This window comes from Prosopis cineraria, unplaced genomic scaffold (genome assembly GCF_029017545.1).
Source record: "Prosopis cineraria cultivar Desert tree isolate PC_DT_omini unplaced genomic scaffold, ASM2901754v1 PC11, whole genome shotgun sequence".
NCBI lineage: Eukaryota > Viridiplantae > Streptophyta > Magnoliopsida > Fabales > Fabaceae > Prosopis > Prosopis cineraria.
This window is the reverse complement of record NW_026555342.1, coordinates 5,699,232-5,721,777: the sequence shown is the minus strand read 5'-3', so window position 1 is coordinate 5,721,777 and position 22,546 is coordinate 5,699,232. Positions and strand designations below refer to the sequence as shown.

At 35.0% G+C, this 22,546-nt stretch overlaps 3 protein-coding genes across 5 annotated transcripts; 2 read left to right on the top strand and 1 right to left on the bottom strand.

Annotated features, from left to right (window-relative positions):
• Nucleotides 1–208: 208 nt before the first annotated feature.
• On the top strand, nt 209–6,761 carry LOC129285780 (auxin response factor 6). 2 transcript variants are annotated; one of them, XM_054921653.1, is made up of 14 exons: nt 209–489; nt 1,617–1,729; nt 1,986–2,084; nt 2,196–2,252; nt 2,340–2,495; nt 2,584–2,668; nt 2,796–2,886; nt 3,389–3,553; nt 3,640–3,762; nt 4,174–4,249; nt 4,403–4,550; nt 4,690–5,819; nt 5,916–6,106; nt 6,340–6,761. In XM_054921653.1, exons 1-14 carry the CDS (start codon nt 444–446, stop codon nt 6,536–6,538), a joined length of 2,679 nt encoding a protein of 892 aa, XP_054777628.1. In that variant the 5' UTR covers nt 209–443; the 3' UTR covers nt 6,539–6,761. The 2 variants fall into 2 exon arrangements, with proteins under 2 accessions (XP_054777628.1, XP_054777629.1); XM_054921654.1 differs by having other exon boundaries at nt 209–1,282.
• A 4,434-nt stretch (nt 6,762–11,195) lies between these two features.
• LOC129286798 (60S ribosomal protein L38-like) lies at nt 11,196–12,917 on the top strand. Its single transcript, XM_054922851.1, has 3 exons — nt 11,196–11,310; nt 12,158–12,341; nt 12,700–12,917. The coding sequence occupies exons 1-3, from the start codon at nt 11,308–11,310 to the stop codon at nt 12,720–12,722; spliced, it is 210 nt and encodes a 69-aa protein (XP_054778826.1). The 5' UTR covers nt 11,196–11,307; the 3' UTR covers nt 12,723–12,917.
• A 2,446-nt stretch (nt 12,918–15,363) lies between these two features.
• LOC129285166 (uncharacterized) lies at nt 15,364–20,237 on the bottom strand. Of its 2 annotated transcripts, none has more exons than XM_054920743.1 (6): nt 20,001–20,237; nt 19,230–19,450; nt 17,670–18,362; nt 16,695–17,142; nt 16,481–16,562; nt 15,364–15,866 (listed from the first exon to the last, which is right to left on the bottom strand). In XM_054920743.1, the coding sequence occupies exons 2-6, from the start codon at nt 19,441–19,443 to the stop codon at nt 15,663–15,665; spliced, it is 1,641 nt and encodes a 546-aa protein (XP_054776718.1). In that variant the 5' UTR covers nt 19,444–19,450; nt 20,001–20,237; the 3' UTR covers nt 15,364–15,662. The 2 variants fall into 2 exon arrangements, with proteins under 2 accessions (XP_054776718.1, XP_054776719.1); XM_054920744.1 differs by having other exon boundaries at nt 19,230–19,401.
• Between the last annotated feature and the right edge of the window lie 2,309 nt (nt 20,238–22,546).

Sequence of the window (22,546 nt, the reverse complement as noted above, 5' to 3'; positions counted from 1 at the left end):
AGCATAATTGAATGAGTTAACTCATTTCCATAATCATAATTGATGAGTGACATTTATAGAAAGAAGAAATAGTGCTTGAGGGTAGCCTAGTAAAAAGACTGAATATTGAGGCTGATTTAGAAGTGGTCTTCTTCATTGTCCGAAATCGTGGGCACGAAGATTAATATATTTATATAAGAAATGCAGAATTGAAAAACCTTCTCCGAAAAAAAAAAAAAAATCTGACACTCGTACACCCTCTCTTTCTCCTTCTTAAAAGGACAGCGAAAAATAATGGCGGTTGTGTTTCGATTGATTGGAGGAGCAGGGAGAAACTAACTCTGTGTGTGAGCTAGAGAGAGAATACGTGTGTGGAGTGAGTGACAGAGGAAGCGGGAAGCAATACTCGCACCACCACCACCATAGCCACTAGCTCCAGTTCCGATTTTTTCCATTACTGCAAAATGAACCATAGCACCCAACCCAACACAGGATTTTTCACACTCCAAGGTTGGATACCTACTATTGTTTCCGTTTCTTCTCCATGAAAATACTGACACTCCCACTTCTGTGCCAGTCATCCTTTGTTGTAACTTTGCTTCACTTTGCCTCGAGACTGAGTGTGTGAGCTGATTTCTCGTCCATTTGGCCTTTATCTTTTTCTTGTTTAGTTCTTTTTGTCATTGAGATCCGGTGTCTTCTGGGATATTCGTTCTTCTTTGGATGAGATCTATTGGCTCCCGAAGTTTATTGGGCGGTCTAGTTTGTGAGTGTTCTTGGGTTTCCGTGAAAGTTGTTTCGTCTTGCCGAATTAGGCAGTGAAAAATCAGATAGCAGAACTCTCAGGGTCGAGAATCTGTAAGTTTGAGCTGAAGATTGTGGTGTGAAGCCTTAAGTTGAAGATTGGCGGGCTTGAGGAGGATAGGGAAGCGAATGAGGCGTAAACCTATTGCTTTTTGCTGTGAAACTGGTTTTGGCTAATGTATGAAGGGCGGGAATCTTCTGGGTCTGTGAGCATTCTTGTTGATGGTCAGTCAAGCTACCTCAAACTCAGAGAATATAGGTGTATTTAGGTTGACTTAGATGGTTTTTGTTTGTTAGAGGGAAGAAGTAAGGAGAATGATAAGAGACGAAGCGGATTATTTTGTGGTGTGGGAGTCAGTTTTGGAGAATTTTGTGTCTTAATTGTTCTACTTAGAGCTTGTATTTGAATATTTGGTTGTGACTGTGAGCTGAGTTACAAGTTGTTTAATCGCTGAAATGAGATTCTCTTCAGCTGGTTTTAATCCTTCACCCCCGGAAGGTATGTAAACACTTGCCTGCAGATTGTCTCTCCTTCATCGCCACGTCTATTTTCGCCATTTTTTCCGCCAATAATCATGTCATTCTTCTCCGTGAAAGCCTGATGGTAAATATAATGATGTTACTAAGTTCCGTGTTTTAAACATGGTAATCCATACCTGCTCCATGAGTTTCCCCCCTTTTTTGGGGTGTTTGTTCTTGTTTTTGGAATTCAAGATCTTGGCCTTGCCATCCACATGCTGAAATTTTGAAATTATTTTGTTCTGTGAGACACTTGAACACCGTAGTTGTGGACTTTCATTTCCTTACTTATGATATAGGAATGAATTTTCCAGGAGAAAAGCGAGTTCTGGATTCTGAGCTTTGGCATGCCTGCGCTGGCCCTCTTGTTTCCCTGCCAGCTGTTGGAAGCCGCGTCGTCTATTTCCCCCAGGGTCATAGTGAACAGGTGAGTGAAAACACAAGAGTACAATGAACCCCGATTGGTTCTTGCCCCTAATCTTTGGTTTCTCTGCATCTGCTAAGAGGGGGCTGCTTTATAACTTTTTAATTAGCCAAGCAATGATTTTAACCCGTTAAAAAGTACAATTCCTTACTCTTGAGTATCTGAATGTTAATATTTTCTTTCCAAAGCGCTTTTCTGTTTATTTGCTATGCAAGCTGCGTGCCTTCATATCCTAATTCTGCTGTTTTTTTTGGCTTAGGTTGCTGCATCAACTAACAAGGAGGTGGACGTCCATATTCCCAACTACCCAAGCTTACCTCCCCAACTTATTTGTCAACTTCATAATGTGACTATGCATGTACGGCCTTTCTGAATTTGGTTTGCTGCTGTTTTAAATTCTCTTGTATGTTGATCTTCGCACTCTTTTTTGGTTAATCAAGGTTTTGTGTTTTATTTATCTTGGATTCAGGCTGATTCAGAGACTGATGAAGTGTATGCTCAGATGACCTTGCAACCTCTGAATCCTGTATGACACCTGTGTAACTTAGTAACCTGGTTTGCAGGTTGTATGGGATCTTCTCTCTTCGTCCTTTGACTATGTTTATGTTTGCAGCAAGAACAAAAGGAGGCATACCTTCCAGCAGAGTTGGGAACTTCCAGTAAGCAACCAACAAATTACTTCTGCAAAACTTTGACTGCTAGCGACACAAGCACTCATGGGGGATTCTCTGTTCCTCGTCGGGCTGCTGAGAAAGTGTTTCCTCCATTGGTAAACCTCCTTTGTAAATTCATATTTAAAAGATATAACTTTTGTTTTGCAAAAGCTTGTGAATTTCTAACTTTAATTTAACGTGCAGGATTTCTCTCAGCAGCCTCCTGCACAAGAATTAATTGCACGGGACTTGCATGGCAATGAATGGAAATTCAGACATATCTTCCGGGGTAAGATCTGCAGATGGTAAAATGTAAAATTGGGAATTTCTTCTCCGTTATAAGTTTCTATATTTTTTGTTAATGACAAAGGATAAATATCTGGTTTACAACATGGGACTTTGGCTTCTTTCTACAGGCCAGCCTAAAAGACATCTACTTACAACAGGGTGGAGTGTCTTTGTAAGTGCTAAAAGGCTTGTTGCTGGTGATTCCGTGCTGTTTATTTGGTAAGTATTTTTTTGGTTTCGTTCTATTTTCATTAGTAATCTAGAGTGGCACAGGTTTGTATCTCGATAGCATGCATTGTAGTATTCTTCGTCAATTTTCTTTCTCTTTTTCTTTCTTGGCATCAGATTTGGCATATATCCTTTGGCACTTATTGCTGATTGACTAGTCTTCCGGAGCAAAGTCAAATCTAAATTGTTATCAATCCATTCAGAAGAATATATGAAAGTCTACTTTTGGATGAGCATCACACATATAAATGTTTATTTGAGGTTACTCATGAGTGAGAAATCCTTTTTGGGATTACTCTTGGTAAGTTAGTGTTACTGTTTAATGTAATGTGCCTATGATCCGGGCTTCAAGAGTGTGGTTGTTTCTCCTGTCTCCTAGCTACTGGCTTTGTTTTTTAGGTGTATTGGTACTGCATTAAGCACTATCAATTTAGCTGATATTTGAATGAAACCATTGAGATTAATGAATTGATTACATTTTTTTTTTATACAGGAATGAAAAGAATCAATTGCTTCTTGGTATTCGACATGCAAATCGACCACAAACTGTGATGCCATCATCAGTGCTTTCAAGTGATAGCATGCACCTGGGGCTTCTTGCTGCTGCAGCGCATGCAGCTGCAACAAACAGCCGTTTCACCATTTTCTATAACCCACGGTACAGTTGGTAGTAATTTGTGAAGCTTTTGACATGCCACATACGAGCTTCAACTTCATAATTTCTGTTTTCTTTTTTAAACTCAGTGCCAGCCCATCAGAATTTGTCATACCCTTAGCAAAGTATGTCAAAGCTGTGTATCATACCCGAGTTTCAGTTGGTATGCGTTTCCGGATGTTGTTTGAAACAGAGGAATCAAGTGTCCGGCGGTAGGTTTACAAAGCGTTATTGTTGAATTTGTCAGTGCAAGATATTTTCATCATTGATGTGCACTTGTGGGTTGTTAATGAGCTTGAGGAAATTGATTTATAAGTCAAGAAAGTTGTCTTTTTTACACAACCTCATGCGTTAGCTTAAGTTTAAGTGACTGATTTAGAATCTTCTTTAAAATTATTATAATCAGCATCACTGTATTTATGATGGCACTATTATTGCCATGTGAACGTTTAGAAAGGAATAGATTCAATTTATGCTTCTGGTACTACAACCTTAATAAAGCCTCAGTGTGTCATCTATAAAGTTGCTTTGATCCATTTTCTCATTGACTGGATAAATGCTATCAGTGACCTTAGTATTTGTGACACAAGTTTCTAAATACGTCATGTTTCTTCCATGATCAGATACATGGGCACAATCACTGGCATCAGTGACCTGGATCCTGTTAGGTGGCCAAATTCACATTGGCGATCAGTTAAGGTCTGCTAGGAAACACTAATATTTTATTGCTGTGATATCATATAATTATTTTTAATGCTAGTCCAGATGCTGGACTTCTAATACGTTGCTTGGTGAAAGGTTTTTAACCTATTGGAAAAGATCTTACAAGTCTGGATTTGAATTGAATTGCAGGTTGGCTGGGATGAGTCCACAGCTGGAGATAGGCAACCTAGAGTGTCCTTGTGGGAGATTGAGCCGTTAACAACATTTCCAATGTATCCTTCCCCATTCCCTCTTAGGCTTAAACGACCATGGCCTCCCGGACTGCCTTCTTTCCACGGTATGCTTGCTAGTTTCAATGATGAAAATATACAATTGCCTTTGACTACCTAAATGAGTGCCAGCTGTAAAAGATTTCCAAATCTTTATCTGAGCAGTCTTGGAAACTGAAGTTTTCATTTTGTATGAAATGTTTTCAGGTATGAAGGATGATGATTTGGGTATCAATTCTCCGCTTTTGTGGGATAGAGGGCTTCATTCTCTTAATTTTCCAGGAATTGGGGTTACTCCTTGGATGCAGCCAAGGTTTGATCCCTCCTTTCTGAATTTGCAAACTGACATGTACCAAGCCATGGCTGCTGCTGCCCTTCAGGATATAAGGACTATAGATCCTTCCAAGCAGCATTCAACATCCCTTCTTCAATTTCAGCAACCACAGAACTACCCCAACCGGACTGCTGCTTTAGTGCAGGCCCAGATGCTGCAGCAGTCTCAACCTCAGCAAGCTTTCCAAAATAACCAAGAGAATTTGCATCCATCTCAACCTGAGCCTCTAAGTCAGACTCATCTTCAGCATCAACACTCTTTTGTTAATCAGCATCAGCCGCAGCAACATCAACAGCAAAGTTTTTCTGATCAGCAGATTTCAAATACTGTGTCTACAATGTCTCAGTTTGTTTCGGCACCTCAACCTCAGTCGCCACCAGGGCAAGCTATTTCTTCATTTTGCCATCAGCAAAGTTTTTCTGATTCAAATGGGAACAGTGTAACTACTGCAATGGTTTCTCCCCTGCATAGTATTTTGGGTTCATTTCCCCAAGAAGAAACTTCCCACCTTCCTAATATCCCTAGGACAAGCTCTTGGATACCTGTTCAACCTTCTACTGCTACTGCTACTTGGCCTTCTAAGCGTGTTGCTGTCGACCCTCTCCTTTCTTCTGGAGCTTCTCAATGTGATCTGCCTCACATGGATCAGTTAGGGCAGCGCCAGAATACATTGTCTCATAATGCAATTACTTTGCCACCCTTTCCTGGAAGGGAGTGCTCGATTGACCATGAAGGGAGTGCTGATCCACAAAACCATCTTTTATTTGGTGTCAATATTGAGCCCTCATCTCTTCTAGCACAGAACGGGATGTCAAGCCTTAAGGGCATCAGCAGCAACTGTGATTCCACAACCATACCTTTTCAGTCGTCCAATTACCTGGGTACTACAGGCACTGAGTCTACATTGAATCCTGCGATGTCGCAAACCATTGGTGAATCAGGATTCTTACCGGTCCCAGAGAATATGGGCCAAGGAAACTCCCCAAATAAAACCTTCGTAAAGGTGATTTTTCCCTGTTGAATTCATGAGAGTTATAATGCATAAGGTTTTAGTTGACCTGTTAATACCACCATTTTTATTTTGGTATGCTTTTTACAGGTTCACAAGTCAGGGTCCTTTGGAAGATCATTGGATATCACTAAATTCAGCAGCTACCATGAGCTGCGCCGTGAGCTTGCTCGTATGTTTGGCCTTGAAGGTGAATTGGAGGACCCTGTAAGATCAGGCTGGCAGCTTGTATTTGTTGACCGAGAGAATGATGTTCTTCTCCTTGGTGATGGCCCTTGGCCGTAAGTATCCATCTTCCCATGCCCTTTAAACAAAGTTCAGCATAATTCAAGCTATTGACTATTGTGCTACCCTCCTTATTGTGGAGAAAATTATTTATGCATACAAGCATCCTATTTTTATGAAATCCAACCATCAAATTTCCTCTTTTCTGTACTTTACTTCCCTCGTTTAGTGCTGCTTTATTCTTTACATCTTCTATTAAAACTTGTTCTCTAATTCTGTTAAATTACAGGGAATTTGTCAACAGCGTATGGTGTATCAAGATACTATCCCCGCAAGAAGTGCAACAAATGGGCAATCCTGGCCTCGAGCTTCTGAGTTCAGTTCCGATTCAAAGGCTTTTCAATGGAGCATGCGAAGACTATGTGAACCGACAGGACCCAAGAAGTTCAAGCTCTGGGATCACAACTGTGGGGTCTCTTGACTACTGAACTATGTGACAGTCTAGATTCTGCATTTTCATCTGTCTCCTGTAATATTATTCGCTAATGGCGAGAATTTGTGCTTAGTTGTAGTTTATAGTCTTGCTCATAAGCCTTTTGTTTTTTGTTTTTTGTTTCTCCCAGCTAGGTCTATTCATAAGGACATATACTGTAATTATGTTACATTTCACCCTGTGCTTACAGTATATGAAATATATAACTTGTTAGGAAATGGCTTGTGTGGATACCTAAAGTTTTATTGAACCTGAGTATTTTTGGCAAATCTTTGAATTCATGAAGTGTTCTACAGGACAGTGAATGTGAAGTTAGACAGACTTGGTGATCATTAACTTGATTCCTGACCGAACTTTCTGATAAGCAGGTGGAAGGTGAAGATTAACTGTTTATTTTACTATTTCTTGACACACAAACTGCACGTGATGCTATATTCTGCTGATCGTTATGGCCAATTCTGTTGGCAGGTAGGAAAATTGTTTCTTTTGGTTCTCTATTATGTTTTACTGAAGGGTCCCAAAGTAGGTTTTTAATTTGGAAATGTTTTGAAGAGGATATGATCCTTTGAATAAAAATAATCTTCAACAGGGGTTACCAGTGATACATCTAGTTGTTTTATTTTGGTTGGCTTTATCCTTGCGAGTTTGATTGTCAAACATTTTAGCTGATTGAATCTGCCAAACATCAGGCCGCTAAGATCATGTGCTCTGTCTCACTCAATATCGAAGGATGAAAGTGGCCTGGTCCCTGGCTTTCTTGTGAGAGGTTCATTCTTGCCATGTCATGTTAGCTAGTTCTCTTAGACAACACAATTAAATACTATAAAGCCTATTAATAACCCACCAATTGTCAATAAATTTTGTAGTATTTAATTATCTTGTGAGGGATCTAAACATGATTTCCTTAAAAAATGTGGTTCGTTGGGTCCAAAAAGTTATTCGAGGTCAAAGCAAGCCTAACTGATATATTTATAGATTACCCGATTTTCGTTGACAGATTTCCGAGCGTCCCTCTTGAGAGATGAGATTGGTTCATAGCAACTAGTGCAATCTATATTTGCATGACACATCTATTACTTTGAACATGAACATGAGGGTACAATGGGCATGTGATGTGCTTGTCTCTGAAACATCCAAGCATGGAGAAACAGTCATACGGTGGCTTCCATTAGTTTGATAGTGCCTTTGCTCTGTTTTCTCCTTGATTTTAGCCATGCATCCTTTCTTCAAGAGAAAAAGCTGTTCATTTAACAAATATATACTCCATGTATGTTAATAATGAGATGAGAGAGAAAAATGGAAGCAAATGAAAAATAGAGAAATTAAGTCTCAAACTAAATTTGCACTTTTTGTTAATACTTTGTGAGGATGTTCGTAATGGCTCTATTATGTTTAGAAAGAGGCTAAGGCATATGAAGACCTCTAATCTTTTCCCACATTTTACTCATGGAAGCTAACGACACTTCCAGCCCATAATGATTGTTAATAACATATATATATATATATATGTATATTTGTTTATTTATTTTGGTTATGAAATATCAAGTTAATAGCTAACATATGGAGATGTTGAAAAGTAGGAAAAGTAGAAAAGGGCATGTAATGCATATCCTTGTCATCCACCAAACATGTGCCTTTTGACTACTTGCCATGTGATAGAGGAGGATCTTTAGGTATTATTCAAGAGACACAATTCTTATATAAATTTTCAAAATGTTTCTCTTAAAAAATTAATTATGGTTTAATGTGTTTCCATATTCAATTTAATTTTTTTTATCTCCGTCCACTACATTTGAACTTTCAACCCCTTTTTAAAGTGAATTTAGTTCTTTTTATTCAACCTAACTATGTTGCTCATTAATAGAGTCCAAAACCAAAGTAGCATGATTACAACAACAATAATAACAATTCATGTTCCGCTAGAAGGGATTAGTTACATAAGTTGCATGTTGTAATTGTGCTCTACCAACAACCAACCGTGTTATGCAATTAAGAAGTCAAACAACCACACAAACACAATTAAATCATGAAATTTAAAGAAGTGCCTCTAAGTATAGCCCTTGCAAGTGCACGCAGTGAAAAGAATCCAAGTAAATTGAGGGAGGGTGATTGGAAAAAGTGCAACTTAGGAATAGCATATAGGACAAGATTGTCGGCATAATGGACAAGTTAGAAGGAGTCGAATGGCATTAAACGTTGGAGGAGAGGGCAGAGAATGGACACATGGTGTGGGGCTATCCTATTAGTTGGAGGCACTCTGTTTCTGCGGAATAATGACAAGCCAGGCCACTATCTCTCCCTCTCCTCCATTATTTCCTTGGTGCTCGCTTCCCTACTTTTCATTTCCTTTTCTCCCAACAGATATCTAACTTTTCAATATTACATCAAATAAATGACCTCGCAATTATTAGGTCAAATGAATGCGTTTGATGCTCCTGCTCTAAGATCATGGGTGTTAAAACTTTGTTAAGAAAGTTACCCTTATTTAGATTGGATCATGCTCATATTGATTAGTTGGTGGTTTGGCCCCTTTGGTTTTGTCATCTTCAATATTAGAAAATTTTTTTCTCACTTTCAAAAAATCAAGATATTGTTTGGATATTAAATTTTAGCTAAACCATCTTTTGAAAAAGCACATCTCAAATGCTATAAAAGTGAATTTTAACATATACACATGTTAAAAATTGAATCTTAAACGGATGACAAAACAGTGTGAGTGCCCAACACTCAAATCCATCAATTTTAACATATAAGATTCAATTTTATCGACCATAAGCTGTGAATTTTAACATAGAATTTTAACATATATGTATGGTAGAGGCAAGCTTTATTAAAAATAAATTTGTTTACATATATACTAAAATGGAGAAAAATTTGCATCTATGACCCACATGGCCACACATGACCGAAAAGTTTGAATGAAGGAAGTTGAACACTTGCAAGCACCAAGTTTCCACTGTAGAAATCGACGCTCCCTTTTTTTTTTTTATAATATGAACATACTATACTCATTCAATAGAATGTGAAAATGTTACAAGAGACTGAACAACAGTGAATAAAAGCAGACCAGCCATTTCTAATCAACTAATGGGTAAGGGATTAAAACCATTAAAGTTCTTAGATAAGTTATGGGTTAACTTAATATGATAGTTAGCCATCTTGTTATCGTCCTTATACAAAAAGTTAAAGTTTAAAGTTCAATTTCTATAAAGAATCAAATTTACTTGATGATGCTTTGAAAGGGTTGGTAACTATAGTTATCCCTTGTGATTGTTAAGATAACTTGTGCACAATCATAAAAAATTTCATAGTTTTGTACCTTTTTTGCCATCATAATTCAAGACCCTTGAAAATACCAAACAATTCAACAATGATGAGGGGACATGTCCTAATTTTTTATTAAAATCCTGAATCCAAGCATTGTTTCTATCCTTCAAAACTTCACCACACCAACCACCATCATTAGTAAGAGTAAACCTGTCAATTTCAAGTCAAATTCTGTCTATCAAATACTGATGTAGAGCGCCATGACAACCACTCACAGAGAGTGTGGGCAAGTTAGTTCTAAAATCTTGATTAGTGATGGCTCCAAAGAAAGATGTAAATGGTTTTTCCGATATCCAATCCTCTCGAGCTTGGAAAGCTACAACTTCAAATTGACACCTTTTTTACTCTCAAAAAGTATGCACCATATAAAAAAAATACACTAGACATTAGGATCAATTGTTTAGAGATTGATCCAATTTAATTAAAGATCTTGAGTTTGAGCTATAAATATGTAATAGCAATTAAATGTTTGGTAGGAGATATACCCTTCAAGGAGATGTCCGTAAGCTACTAACTAAATTAGTTTGGGTCAAAAACCTACAATACTAGAGGAAAATAAATAAATAAATAAATATATATATATACATACATATAAAGTAAGACATGCTTGCTTCCTTGACCATTCTACACCTCCATGTATCTAAACTATTAATTAATATTAATTAATTAAGGAACAGGAGTTCAAGTCATTTTTTAGTTCACACGCTTTCAAACATCATTGTTGAATATTTTTCTGTCATCAATTTGTTACACTATTGCCTTTTGCTAGAAATATTAATTAAAAACAATGATATTAATCCTCTAGTTTTATTTATAAGATAGAGAGAAGATTAATTTTGGTTTTATTATTTTTTATATTTATCTTTACTTTTTTACCCTTATTAAATGTTAGAAAAATTTATTAAAAATAATTTTTTTATCCTTATTAAAAAATAAAGGTAAAAAATTATTAAATTTTATAATAAAATTAATAAAATTTAAAATTTTTCTTGGTTCGGACTAAAGAAAGTGACTCAAATAAAAATCAAAGAAAGTAGAAAGTCCATCACAATGTATGATAATTCGATATGTTGAAAAATCTCATCTCTAACCGTGGCCCGTAGGAATGCTATTGAGTTACATTTGGCATTGTCTTTTTTTATTGGCAATTCCAAGCCCAATCCAATCCATTAATCGGCCCAACAGATCCTTCAAATGTCAAATGGCCTAAAGGAGTCAACTAAATTGGATTGGGCCAATAGAGTGTATTTAGGTATGGGCCGCAGGGTCATTTTGGGTATATGGGCTTCAGGGCTAAATTAGGGAATTCAGATATTAGATATTAGGGTTTATGAGTTGCCGCATTCGGCTTCTATTTTTCGAACCCTGTGGTGATTCGGTGTAGCTGAGTCCTGAGTCTCTGGGAGATCGTGGAAGCGGTCATCGAGGCTCATCACAATGGTACGCTATTGTTTTCCCTCTAGTCGATTCTTCTTCATTTATGTCTCGATTAAGGATCTCTTATCAACTTCCATCATCCTTTTTGTGATAGAGCATGAGTAAGAACAGTGAGAAGGGATTCAAATCTTCTTTTCGAGGGGATGTTTGTGTTCTTGGATAATCTATAGCATGTGTAATTTTATCTTTGGGGTTTTATTGCTGTGCCAAACATTTTTGGGTTGGAATTTTTCTACGGGAATATAGATGACTGGATCTCTTATTCTACATTGGTTTATTGCTAGAAAGAAAAAGTTTAGTGAAGCGATGTTTTATGAACAGGTTTGTGGAATTGCAGAGCATAAAAGAACCGATTTGCAAAACTGGATGAAAAGGAGAAAATTTTGAATCATAGTATAGTTGTATATGAGAAATAAGGATTCATGAGCGACCTGTCTTTGCTCAAATATCGGATTGGGGATTGTGGGTATTGGGCTATGCCTAGTATTAGAAAATTGAATATGGAAATGGTCAGTACCTGCATACAATCTTTGCTGGTTTATTCAAGCTACATAGACCTTACTGCCATGTTTTTCTTCTTTTACCTGCTCTTTCTCTCTGCTTGAAATTCATGACCATTTCGCTAATCGAATGAATAGCTTCAACTGAGACAATGATAACTTCCCTTATTTGAGGGTAAATTATTTATGATTCTGAGTTCTGACTTTGATGGATACATGTATCATATGACAATTTTTTTAAAAAAATAAATTCTTGGTTTCAAGTTCCACGATACCAATTGTCTAAATCCCATATTGTTTGCTTCCGTTGTATGTAGTATTACTTATTTTTCTCAATATGTTCTACACAGCCTAAACAAATCCACGAGATTAAGGATTTCCTTCTCACTGCAAGAAGGAAGGATGCAAGATCTGTGAAAATCATGAGGAGCAGGGATGTTGTGAAGTTCAAGGTCCGATGCTCCAAGTACTTGTACACACTTTGTGTGTCTGACCCAGAGAAGGCTGATAAGTTGAAGCAATCACTTCCTCCAGGTCAGTAAAAACAAACCAACCACCCTGCCCTTTGTTTGATGCATTTAAGTTGGATCCTGTGTATATATATAGCGATACTAAAGATTGTGACTATATATAGAGATTATACTCTCTGTGTGTGCACACCTATATTCTCTTTTCAAATTTTCATCTCTCTAGCTTGTGTGCGATGTACAAGACGTGACATGTTAAATATGAAGTAACGTGGCTCTAAGCATGCGTTGCTACGCTCGAATTTATTGCAGGGAGACTTCGGCTTTTATCATATATCAGTGCTGGCTTAAATGTTCATGCTTCTTAGGGTGCTATGTCATATTGGCCACTACTCTATAACTTATATTCCTCTCTTTGTTTGCAGGTTTGAGCGTTCAAGATCTGTAAAGGAACTGCGGAAGAACGAAGGGTCTCTTTTCGTGTATTTTATTGGTGCTGGTTTCGTAGTTATTCTGTAGTGCCTCATCAAGAGATGTGGTTTTTTGGCATGTTTGGATAATTTTATTGTTGTTTTTCATTTTAAGGAACATGATTTTTAGTCTATATATTTTGAAAATGAGTGAAATTTAGTTTACATGGATATATAGTCAATTGGATTCACTTAAATTGTCTTTCATGTTTCACGTATGCTTTCCTCCCGTAGTTAAAAATCGAACTCAGAAAATTTTTAAACATTGAAGAAATCGATAGGACGTTAGGAATCTATCCTAGTCATCGGTTTGCAGTTCAATGTTAATATCGGTCATTCTTTATTTTGTTAAACGTTCAGAAGGTTCTTTATATATGTAGCTGTTTTCTTTAATTTTACAGCCATTTTTAACTCTTGCATCACCGAATCATGTAGTTGTATAATTTCATTTAACAAGCTTAAATGTAGTTAAAATTTAATTGGGTTAAATGGTATCAAGGCAAAGGTTAGATGTTTAAAAATGTAAGGTATTTTTATTTTTTTAATGTATAATTAGTTTTTTTTTTTAGAAGTGTTTGTATTGATGAATGATTTTATATTTATTGTAAGGTATTTAATAAAGGGAAGTATGAAAAGATAGAGTTAGTTTGAAAGTAGAGAATTATTTTATTGGAATGTGAGATTGAGTTAAAAATGTTTTATATTTTTTAATAAAAAGAGTAATTTTTTTTAAATTATAAATGCAGTAACATTTAAAATTTGAATTTCATTTCTGGTGTAATGGTTTTTTTTTTTTTTTAACTTTTGAATTAATGTAACTTGACTTTCGTTTTTACTGTTGTCTAGAAAACAATAAAATTTAAGAATTACAATAAATGATTAAAAAATTACAAAAAATAAATAAATAATTATAGAAAAGGATGACGAAAATTATAGAGTTATTTTAACAAAATTTATACATTTTATATGAATATATATGCATCTGAATATATTGTATTGAATATTTTTCAAAAGTAAATATATCAACGTATCATAGTGTTGTTCATGTATTGTATCTATGCATCATAGTTTATTCATTGTGTCATTTAATTTTTATCTGTCACAAGTTGTTTCTTTTATTCTCATTAAATAATGGTGAGAAAAAAATACATAAATACATAAGTAAAATATGCATATTTAATAAAAATAGTCAAAACTTATTAATTTTTTAAATAGTTTATGAGTTTTAAATTTTTTCTTAATTTCAGTTAAACATTAAAATGATTATAAATAAGAATGAAGTGTATATATTTGATTTCAAGTCTGTAGTTTGAAAAAAAAAAAAGAAAAGCTCGGTTTTAGTATGAGCAAATGAATGCCTGTTCCTCTTAAAATCATGTTTTGTATTATTATTATTATTATTATTATTATGGTTTTCAATATGAAACCAATTGTGTACCTATAGGTCCTGTTTGGTACGCAAACTTCAATTTAAAAAGATTGGTATTGAAATTGGCATTAGAATTGATATTAGTATTAGTATTGAGAATGAGTCTTTAAAATCATGTTTGATATGAAGTAATACTTATAAAGAATAATTATTTTTATTTTATTTTACAATTAAATATAAAGTATGAAAAGACTATACTACCCTTGAAATTAAACAAAAAAATTGGAACACCTTCTCGAAAATTGTGGCAGCACAGGCTCATCTTCTCCATTTTGTGACTATGCATCTTTTGAGAGAGGGAGATCGAGTTTGGACTTGTGAGAGAAGGAGACAAAAGTAATTTCAAGATCTAAATGATGGTGGCTGCGAGATCGGCGACGGAGAAGGCAACGATGGTTGCAAGATCCAGAGGTCGTGGTTGTGAGATCCAAAGGTTGATAGTTGCGAGATCGGAGAAGGTCGCAACGACAGTTGTGAGATCTAAAGGCTGTGGTTGCGAGATCGGAGAAGGAGAAGGTGTTCACGTTGGTCGGTGGCTGTGAGATCAAAGAAGATGAAGGTGGAAGGCCAGATGTGTAAAAAATGAAGGGTATTTTGGTCTAAAAAAATTAAATCCCAAGTTTAAATTTTTAATATTACCTCTCTCATGAGTTTCATTAATCCCATCTACATGAGTTTCATTAAATCTAAGGATTAAAGAATCCATCATACCAAACATTATATCTATGAGTTTTTTCAATACCAGTCCCAATCCCAACCTCTCAATACCTCATACCAAACATAGCCATAGTGTATACTCTGGTGGACGCCATGGATTCATCGCATAATTTTCTGACTTGAATTGTTCTATTTTGATAGTCATTTGTCTCTCGAAATGCTGACCCGTATTCTTTGAAGAATTGGCTCTAGCAAGTGTTTCAGAGATAATGATATACTCCGTCTAATATTATTTATAAATTATTTTTAATATATTTTATTAGAATCAAAAAAATTTTTAAACTTTATTAACTTTATCTTAAAATTTAATAAATTTTCACCTTTACCTCTAATAAATATTATTAAATTTCATTATTGATATTTTTATTTTAAACATTTAATGAAGATAAAAATATAAATAGGAGCATTAAAAATTGATAAATGCTTATAAATAAAATTAAATTTTTTCTTCTCATCAGTCAACCAGAGGAATATGAGCAAGTAAGAAATTCCAGTGGATAGAATGTCAAACTGAACAAAAAGAAATGTTCACACCTTATGATTACAGGCTGATCTTTACAAATTTTTGTGAACCGTAAACATCATAGCTTTCTCTCTCTCTTTTCCCTCTATTAATCTCACTTCACGCACGAACTTCCACTCGGTTGTTTGGGAACTTACAAGATTTGAGTGACCTATAACACAAAATGCAATGTGTAAAAATAAAGACCGTCATCTACTGCATTCAAAGAGAAGCATCATCTTTTCTTCCAGTTGCAGTGCTTTAGTTACATCACAGCCAACCACAACAAGTGTAATTTGAAGATGGCATTCGACCGGTTTGACGTATATATTCTACTTGAGCCGCAGTTCTTTCCGCTTCTCGATTTTTTCGAGCCTCAGCAGCAATACGCTTTTCTTCAGATCTTTGCCGTGCCAAAGCAATCTTTTTCACTATCTTTGCATGAGCTTGGGCTCTCATTTGCTCAACTTTGGACTAAAATATGTATAAAGTTTCCATCAGTGACAGTGTAGAAGTCATTCAATCGTAACTCCTAAGGATTTACATCTTATCCGATCATACTGTAACTGTAATTAAAGAAAGGGCTAAATCTCAAGTTGATCACTCGTTAGTGTGTTCATTCTCATTTTAGCCTTTCACATTTTCAAAGTTCATCAAATACAGTCCCTCACAAAGTAAAACTGTCAACTTTGCAAACAGATCTAGCGATATGGCACATTTTGGTAGGCCTTTAAACATGCGCCATCACTGTCATGTCACAAAATCCATTAGAAGAGCTGCTAGTTGACTGTCAGAAGGACTAAATTAGAGGAGTGTTGAAATGCAAGGGACGAAGTTGAAGATTGGTTTAACTGTGAAGAACCAAAATAGGATTTGAATCTGTTATATATCCAAACAGATATATATTTAAGTAGGTTTCAGAATTAATCAGAACAAAGTTGATATATACCCCATTTTTATACAAAATTGAAAATACTTTTTGATCTTGTCAACCAGGATAATAACATAGACACAGCATCAGAAAGAACACTAAATTTCCAAGCTTTTTTTGTTTCCAATCTGCATGTAGAATGAAAAAGAGTGACTACCTCAATTCTCCTCATTTCTGCTTCTAATTTTGCCTTCTGTTGACTTTCCCATGCCTGAATTTTAATTTCTTCTCGCTTATATCTGCAATATTGACATCTATTATCAGATTATAATGGCCTGATGCACTAAAAATATGTTTATATTATTCAAAATTAGAGGACAAAAAACAGAGTTTATTCTAGTTCTTGGATAATGAGTCATGAATCAACAAACCTTGCAGTGTGTTTAGATTTTTCAGCTTCCATCCACAAAGCAGCACGTTTTTCAAATTCAATTCTCTCAAGTTCTTCTTCATTTATGTTATGAACTGAAGATTTGTTCTTGTCCTGCTCTTCTTTACTAGCCCATGCAGCGATATTCGTCTTACCAAGCTGCATTCCTAGAGCTGCAATCTCTCTTCTTGTCTTGAGCTTAATCTCTTCTTCTGACAACTGTTTCTTGTTGCTTCCAACTGGAAAGTGTGAATCCTCATCAGATTTGCTCTCAAAAGGTGTAGGAGCAGGGGCTTCCCTCCTAGGAGTAGAAGGTATTGAGGAAGATGGGCTACGCAGTGGACTTATGGACCCAACCGGTGTAGCAGTTCGTGAAGGTTCTTGACTGGTCACAGGGGTCATCTCTGTTCCCATGTCTCTCATAGCAACTGATCTGATCCCAGGAATAGCTGCATCAGATGAACAAGACAATGTTCTTACCTATATACTGAATATTTCATCCATGGAAGAGAAAATTCATTCATAACAGAAAGCATACATTCATTATGATATCCAAATGGCACCTGCTACTGTCACCAAGATGCTTCATCCACTAATTGCAGAACATGGTCTAATAAACATAGATTATGAAACAGCCAGCACATAACCATATTTACACTCAAAGGCAAATGGCCAATGCTGGTTGCATAAATTTCAGCACTGATAATCTGCTCAAATTTGGGATTCTCCAGCAATCCAAGGAACTAAGTTTATGGAGCATGATTTAGTTACAAAAGCAAATTAACTAATGGACTAAATCCTGTCCTCCTATCATTAATAACTCTTCCACATTTTATCACCTCTCTCATGTTACTCCCTCTTTCCTCTTTCATAAATCAACTTATTCTCTTCTTTCAGTTTATCACATGCTTTCTTTTCCCCTACTCATAGCATGCGTGAGGTTATAAAATTATATATTAATTGATGCTTTCTGTACCTTTTTGATCATCTGTACTTGAGCAGGATATAATTAATTCATTTACATCCTTCAAATCTTTGCTTTGGGGAAGGGAGTCCACTGTTGGAACCCTTCCATGAGCTTGACCTGAAACTGAACGAGCCTCAGATGGAACAAAAGAGAATTTCTCGAACCCAGCATGTGAAGTTGTTGGTTGACAGAAATCAACTCCCTTTGTTTCAGTTACTCTGCTAATTGCTAGCTTATGATGATCATAATTAGCGGACTCTGGAGCAACCCTCACCATGCTTGTTGCTGGCATGCGATTGGCTTGGCTTTGTACAACATTCTTTTTCAAGTAGTTAAATTGTATATTTTGCCTATTCATTATCCATTTCTCAGCATCATTCCACTTAGACGGGATAGGTCTCAACAGGGATCTTGTTGCAGGATTGCTCATTGATCTTTCTCCTTTATGAAACTCAAAACTTGATGAGCTAGCATTACTGTCATAATCAAGATTTTCATCTTCAGTTGTCCTCACCGGGTGAATTGCACTGGAATTGCCACTATCATGCTTCAAAACATGCTGCATCGTCACACGACTCGAGTCACCATTTTCCCTAGGCATTGTCTCCTTTGGCTCATAAGAATTATGAACACAGTGTCTTTGGTCCAGTAGTACATCACTGGATGGCTTTGATGACAGTATCTCTAAGCTGGGAGATATAGCTGAAAGGAAATATGTTTGAATTAGTTCTAAAATTCAATCTTTTCAATGAACATTGCGTTTTAATCCCCAACAACTGAAAAGGAAGAAGAAAACAGTGAGCTTAAACTCTTTTAAGAGGTTCAATGCATAATAGAAGACTAACTGTAAGAAATGAAGTAAAATACATATTGAGATTGCAGATCTCTATCATCAAGGTTGTTGATTTCTGAAACTAGACGAAATGTGTTTAAAACAGCAATGAAATGCCAAACCCTATTCTTTCAACAAGCTTGAAGTTTTGGTCCCCTAAACCACCAAAAAGGGAGGGGGAAGCAGTTAGGAGCTCCATTACATATCAGAGATACAATGAAAATAAAGTCATGCTAGAATTGAAGAACCCCATCAGAAAAGTTGTAACTTTTGGAGCCTGAAGACATGTTTTAATCATTGCCAAAATAAAATAAAAAGAAATCCTATTTCTTTTCAAAGAGCATGAAGTTTTGATGGTCTAAAGCTGAAAAAGGAAAAATAATAAGAAAAAAAAATGCACAGTGAAACAGCTAGCATAAACTGGTGCTAGTGCTCCGATGTACGTAAATGTAAAAATAATATAGAAATATATCAAGATTGTGGACCCTCATCATGAAGGTTGTGGCTTCTTAAAACTGGTGGAAATATGTTCAGTTAGTTCTGAAATACAAATCCAATTCTTAAAAATGAATATGAAGTTTTGATCCCCTAAAATCATGATAATATATATATATATAAGGACCAAAAAGTTCAAAGGAAGGAAGGAAGAAAAGGAGAGACGTCTAGCTTAAGCGGGTACAATATAAGTGTTGTGAATGCAAGTGTAAGCAAAGTTAAACACATTTGCCATTGCAGACCTTCATCGTTAAGGCTGTCAGTTTTTGAGGCAAGCAAGCTGTCCACAAATTCAGCATCCTCAAGCCTTGAAGGTGAAGTTCTAGATGAGTTACAGTTGGATCCATCCTTCTTCTTGTGATGGTGAGCCCCCATAAGCTTCATCCTGAGTTTACTAGGAGAAATTATTCCATTCTGCAGGTGTGGAAAGAACAAATGGGTCAAATCCATTCTCATCTAAACCCTGAAACACATACAAAAATTCAAAAAGTGCCCATCTTTCAACAAAGCTTGAACAAATAAACCCAAAAATTGACCAGTTTCTTCCATCCAAATATACCCCCAAGAAGAACACTAGGGGCAATTCAAACTTTGCTCTGTCTTTTTCATTCTTCTTTTTGGGTCTCAGCTTTCACCCAAACAAACAATCATGACAAATCCAACTGTTTTGGTCACCATAAAAGTAGAAGAAGGAAAAGGCACAGGTTTTAAAATTAGTCTAATCTAATAAAGTTCTTTTGGAGGGAAGTGATTAGATTCGGCCCATGAAAACCAAAGAGAATTGGCAGTTTCTGGAGTCCTTAAGAACATAAAACTTGACAGAAATTCTCAGACACAAGAAAACACCAACCATTTTCCACGAAACCCAGTTTTGAAAACAGTATAAAAGATTGAATTTTTCATGAACCCACAAGGCACAAGAGCAGACAGCCCTATTAACAAAGAAAAGCTCAAAAGAAACAGAGAATGAAAGACTGGGTTTCGTTTCTAGATGCTGCAAGAAAATGCCATACCTGAGCTTTGTCAATCCTTTCGTACTCCATTGGATCTCTCTCTCTATCTCTCGCAAATATAAGATAATAGCAGTGAAAGCAAGAGATTAATCACAGCTTGAGGATGATGAACATATCAGAGAGTGAGTAATGGAGGATGGTTTTATTGTATTTTATTTGGTAGATGCACTGATGCAGAGAAGTGTGTTGGGCGCTCTCTCTCTCTCTCTCTCTCTCTCTCTCGTAAGGTTCTTCTCTGCTGCAGTACGGGGATACTCTCCATAGTCTTTCCGACTTTTAACATCGCCACGCAATCAGAAGCGTGGGGACCACGGTGGGCCCCATGACGTGGAGAGGAGAGATCTAAATCCGGGAAGGCAGTGCTTTCTGAATTGAGTTTCCCTGCGTCCACCATTGACATGCCACAATCATCGTGTGCCGAGGAATTGCCCATTTTGGCTATTTTTTCTTCAGGAAAAAGAAAAGGATAAAGTTATAAAACAGGTAAGTTTTATTATCTCTGATATTTCTTTAGCAAATTGCTTCTAACATATATGAAGAGGGTAACTTTAGTTGAAACTTAAAAGAGATCTATTATGTGCATTATGAGAGTAATTAATATCTATCATAACTTTAGCAGAATGAAATCTGTTAGGTGCATTATAAGAGTAATTAATATCTATCATGTCATTAATAGAGAGTACTTATAATTTATCAACAAAAGAATTACTTCTCCTCATTCTAGGTATAAAAGATAGATAACAAATTCGCTTACATTTAAAAAAATTAGTTAAGTTAATTATTTATAAAACATATATTTGTTGATTTCCTCACAGTACCCTTCATTCTGATTAGTTACATTAGAAACTATCTTTATGAATTGTACATATTTATTTTATTATATACTCTAATTGAGCTAAATTTAAACATTCTTAGACTAGCAGTGTTTTCACAAAAAAAAAAATACATCTATATGACTCAAAACTTCATACTTAAATAATCATAAAATTCGTTTGAATTTCAATTGAATATAATTAATTATAAAAATAATTAATTAATATTATTGATTTTGATTATAATTAATTATGTTATAATACAGTCTATTTCGATATTGTTTTTTTGAAATTAATTTGAACTGTACAAATTATCATAAAGAACATTATTTTTCAAAATTAAATTATTCATAAAGTTATATCTAATATTATAAGATTTGCTAAACTTTATTTAAAAAGTAAAAAATATTATTTATCAGTAAAATTAAATCTATAAGCAATCTTTCAAAATTTATTTCGATACGTGATTTTGGTTTAATGATCAATTATCTAATTTTTTGAATGTTTGGATAACTTTTACTAAAATCAATTATTTTGCCCCAAAAATTGATTATATGATCTATCCAAACAGGCTGATAATACTTCTCACCAAGACTAATGACTGTTAGTTATGGATTGCACAAATTCACGTCTTCAATTAATAGGAATAGTTTGTGAAAAAAATAACAAATGTGATGGATAAAAGAGATCAGAGTTTTGCACTTAAGATCCAATCAAGGCCCCTCAACTAGCCACTACATGCATTTAGGACTAGAAAGAGTATCTATTATCTACTATATTTTGTTATAGAGATGTGATAATAAATTTATATTTGTTCGCCAATGATAATAAATTTATATATAATATAAAATTTTAAAAAATCTATACTGATTATAAATTATAGTCAGTACAATTTAGTGTAAACTTTGCATAAAATACAAGTGTCACGTTATAACTTATAGCGGGTCCAATGGTCCATTATTCATAAGTTAGAAATGTGCGCCTCGTGTTTTTTAGGATTTATTGTAATGTATGAGATCAGATGATATTTAATGTATTATACATACAATAGTAACAAATCACACTTTGTACTATCTATCCACCATGATTTAACTTTTTTGAGACATAACCCGCCAATTTAGTTTTGTTTTACTTGTGTTTTTTTTTTGGGCCAGCTTGTTTTACTTGTTATTGTTAGTTCTTAAATTTATGTTATCTGCTTATCCATGTCCTAGGAAAGTAAATTGCAGAGTAGTTTCACTCTCACCTACTCTCATAGACCATCGCCCAAGTCCGCCAAACAATTTTGAATAGATTTAGCATTTTTTTTCTTTTTTAATTATTAATTAAAAAGGTATCTATAGTTATTTACCAAAATATTCTCTCTGTTAAAGTATTTTTAGTAAAGTTATATTTTTGATAAATTAATTAATTATCTTTAAATTAAACTCATCTTTTTATTTTTGTACTTATTTAATAGGGTATTTTATTTAAATATAAAGGTTGAGTGATTTATTCTATTAGGGATATTTTTAAAAAATATCATTAATTGCATATTAAAACACTAAAACTGTTTTAAATTTTTGAAAATCTGACCTAAAAATTACGTTATATTTTTTAATAGAATCTGAAGTCAAAAGCCTATTTATCAAAAGTTTTGAATCCAAGATATGGGAATTTAGAAGTGTTAAATACTTGGGTGGAATAGTTTTTTTTTTTTTTTAAATCTTTTGTGATCTTACTCAATTGGATTTG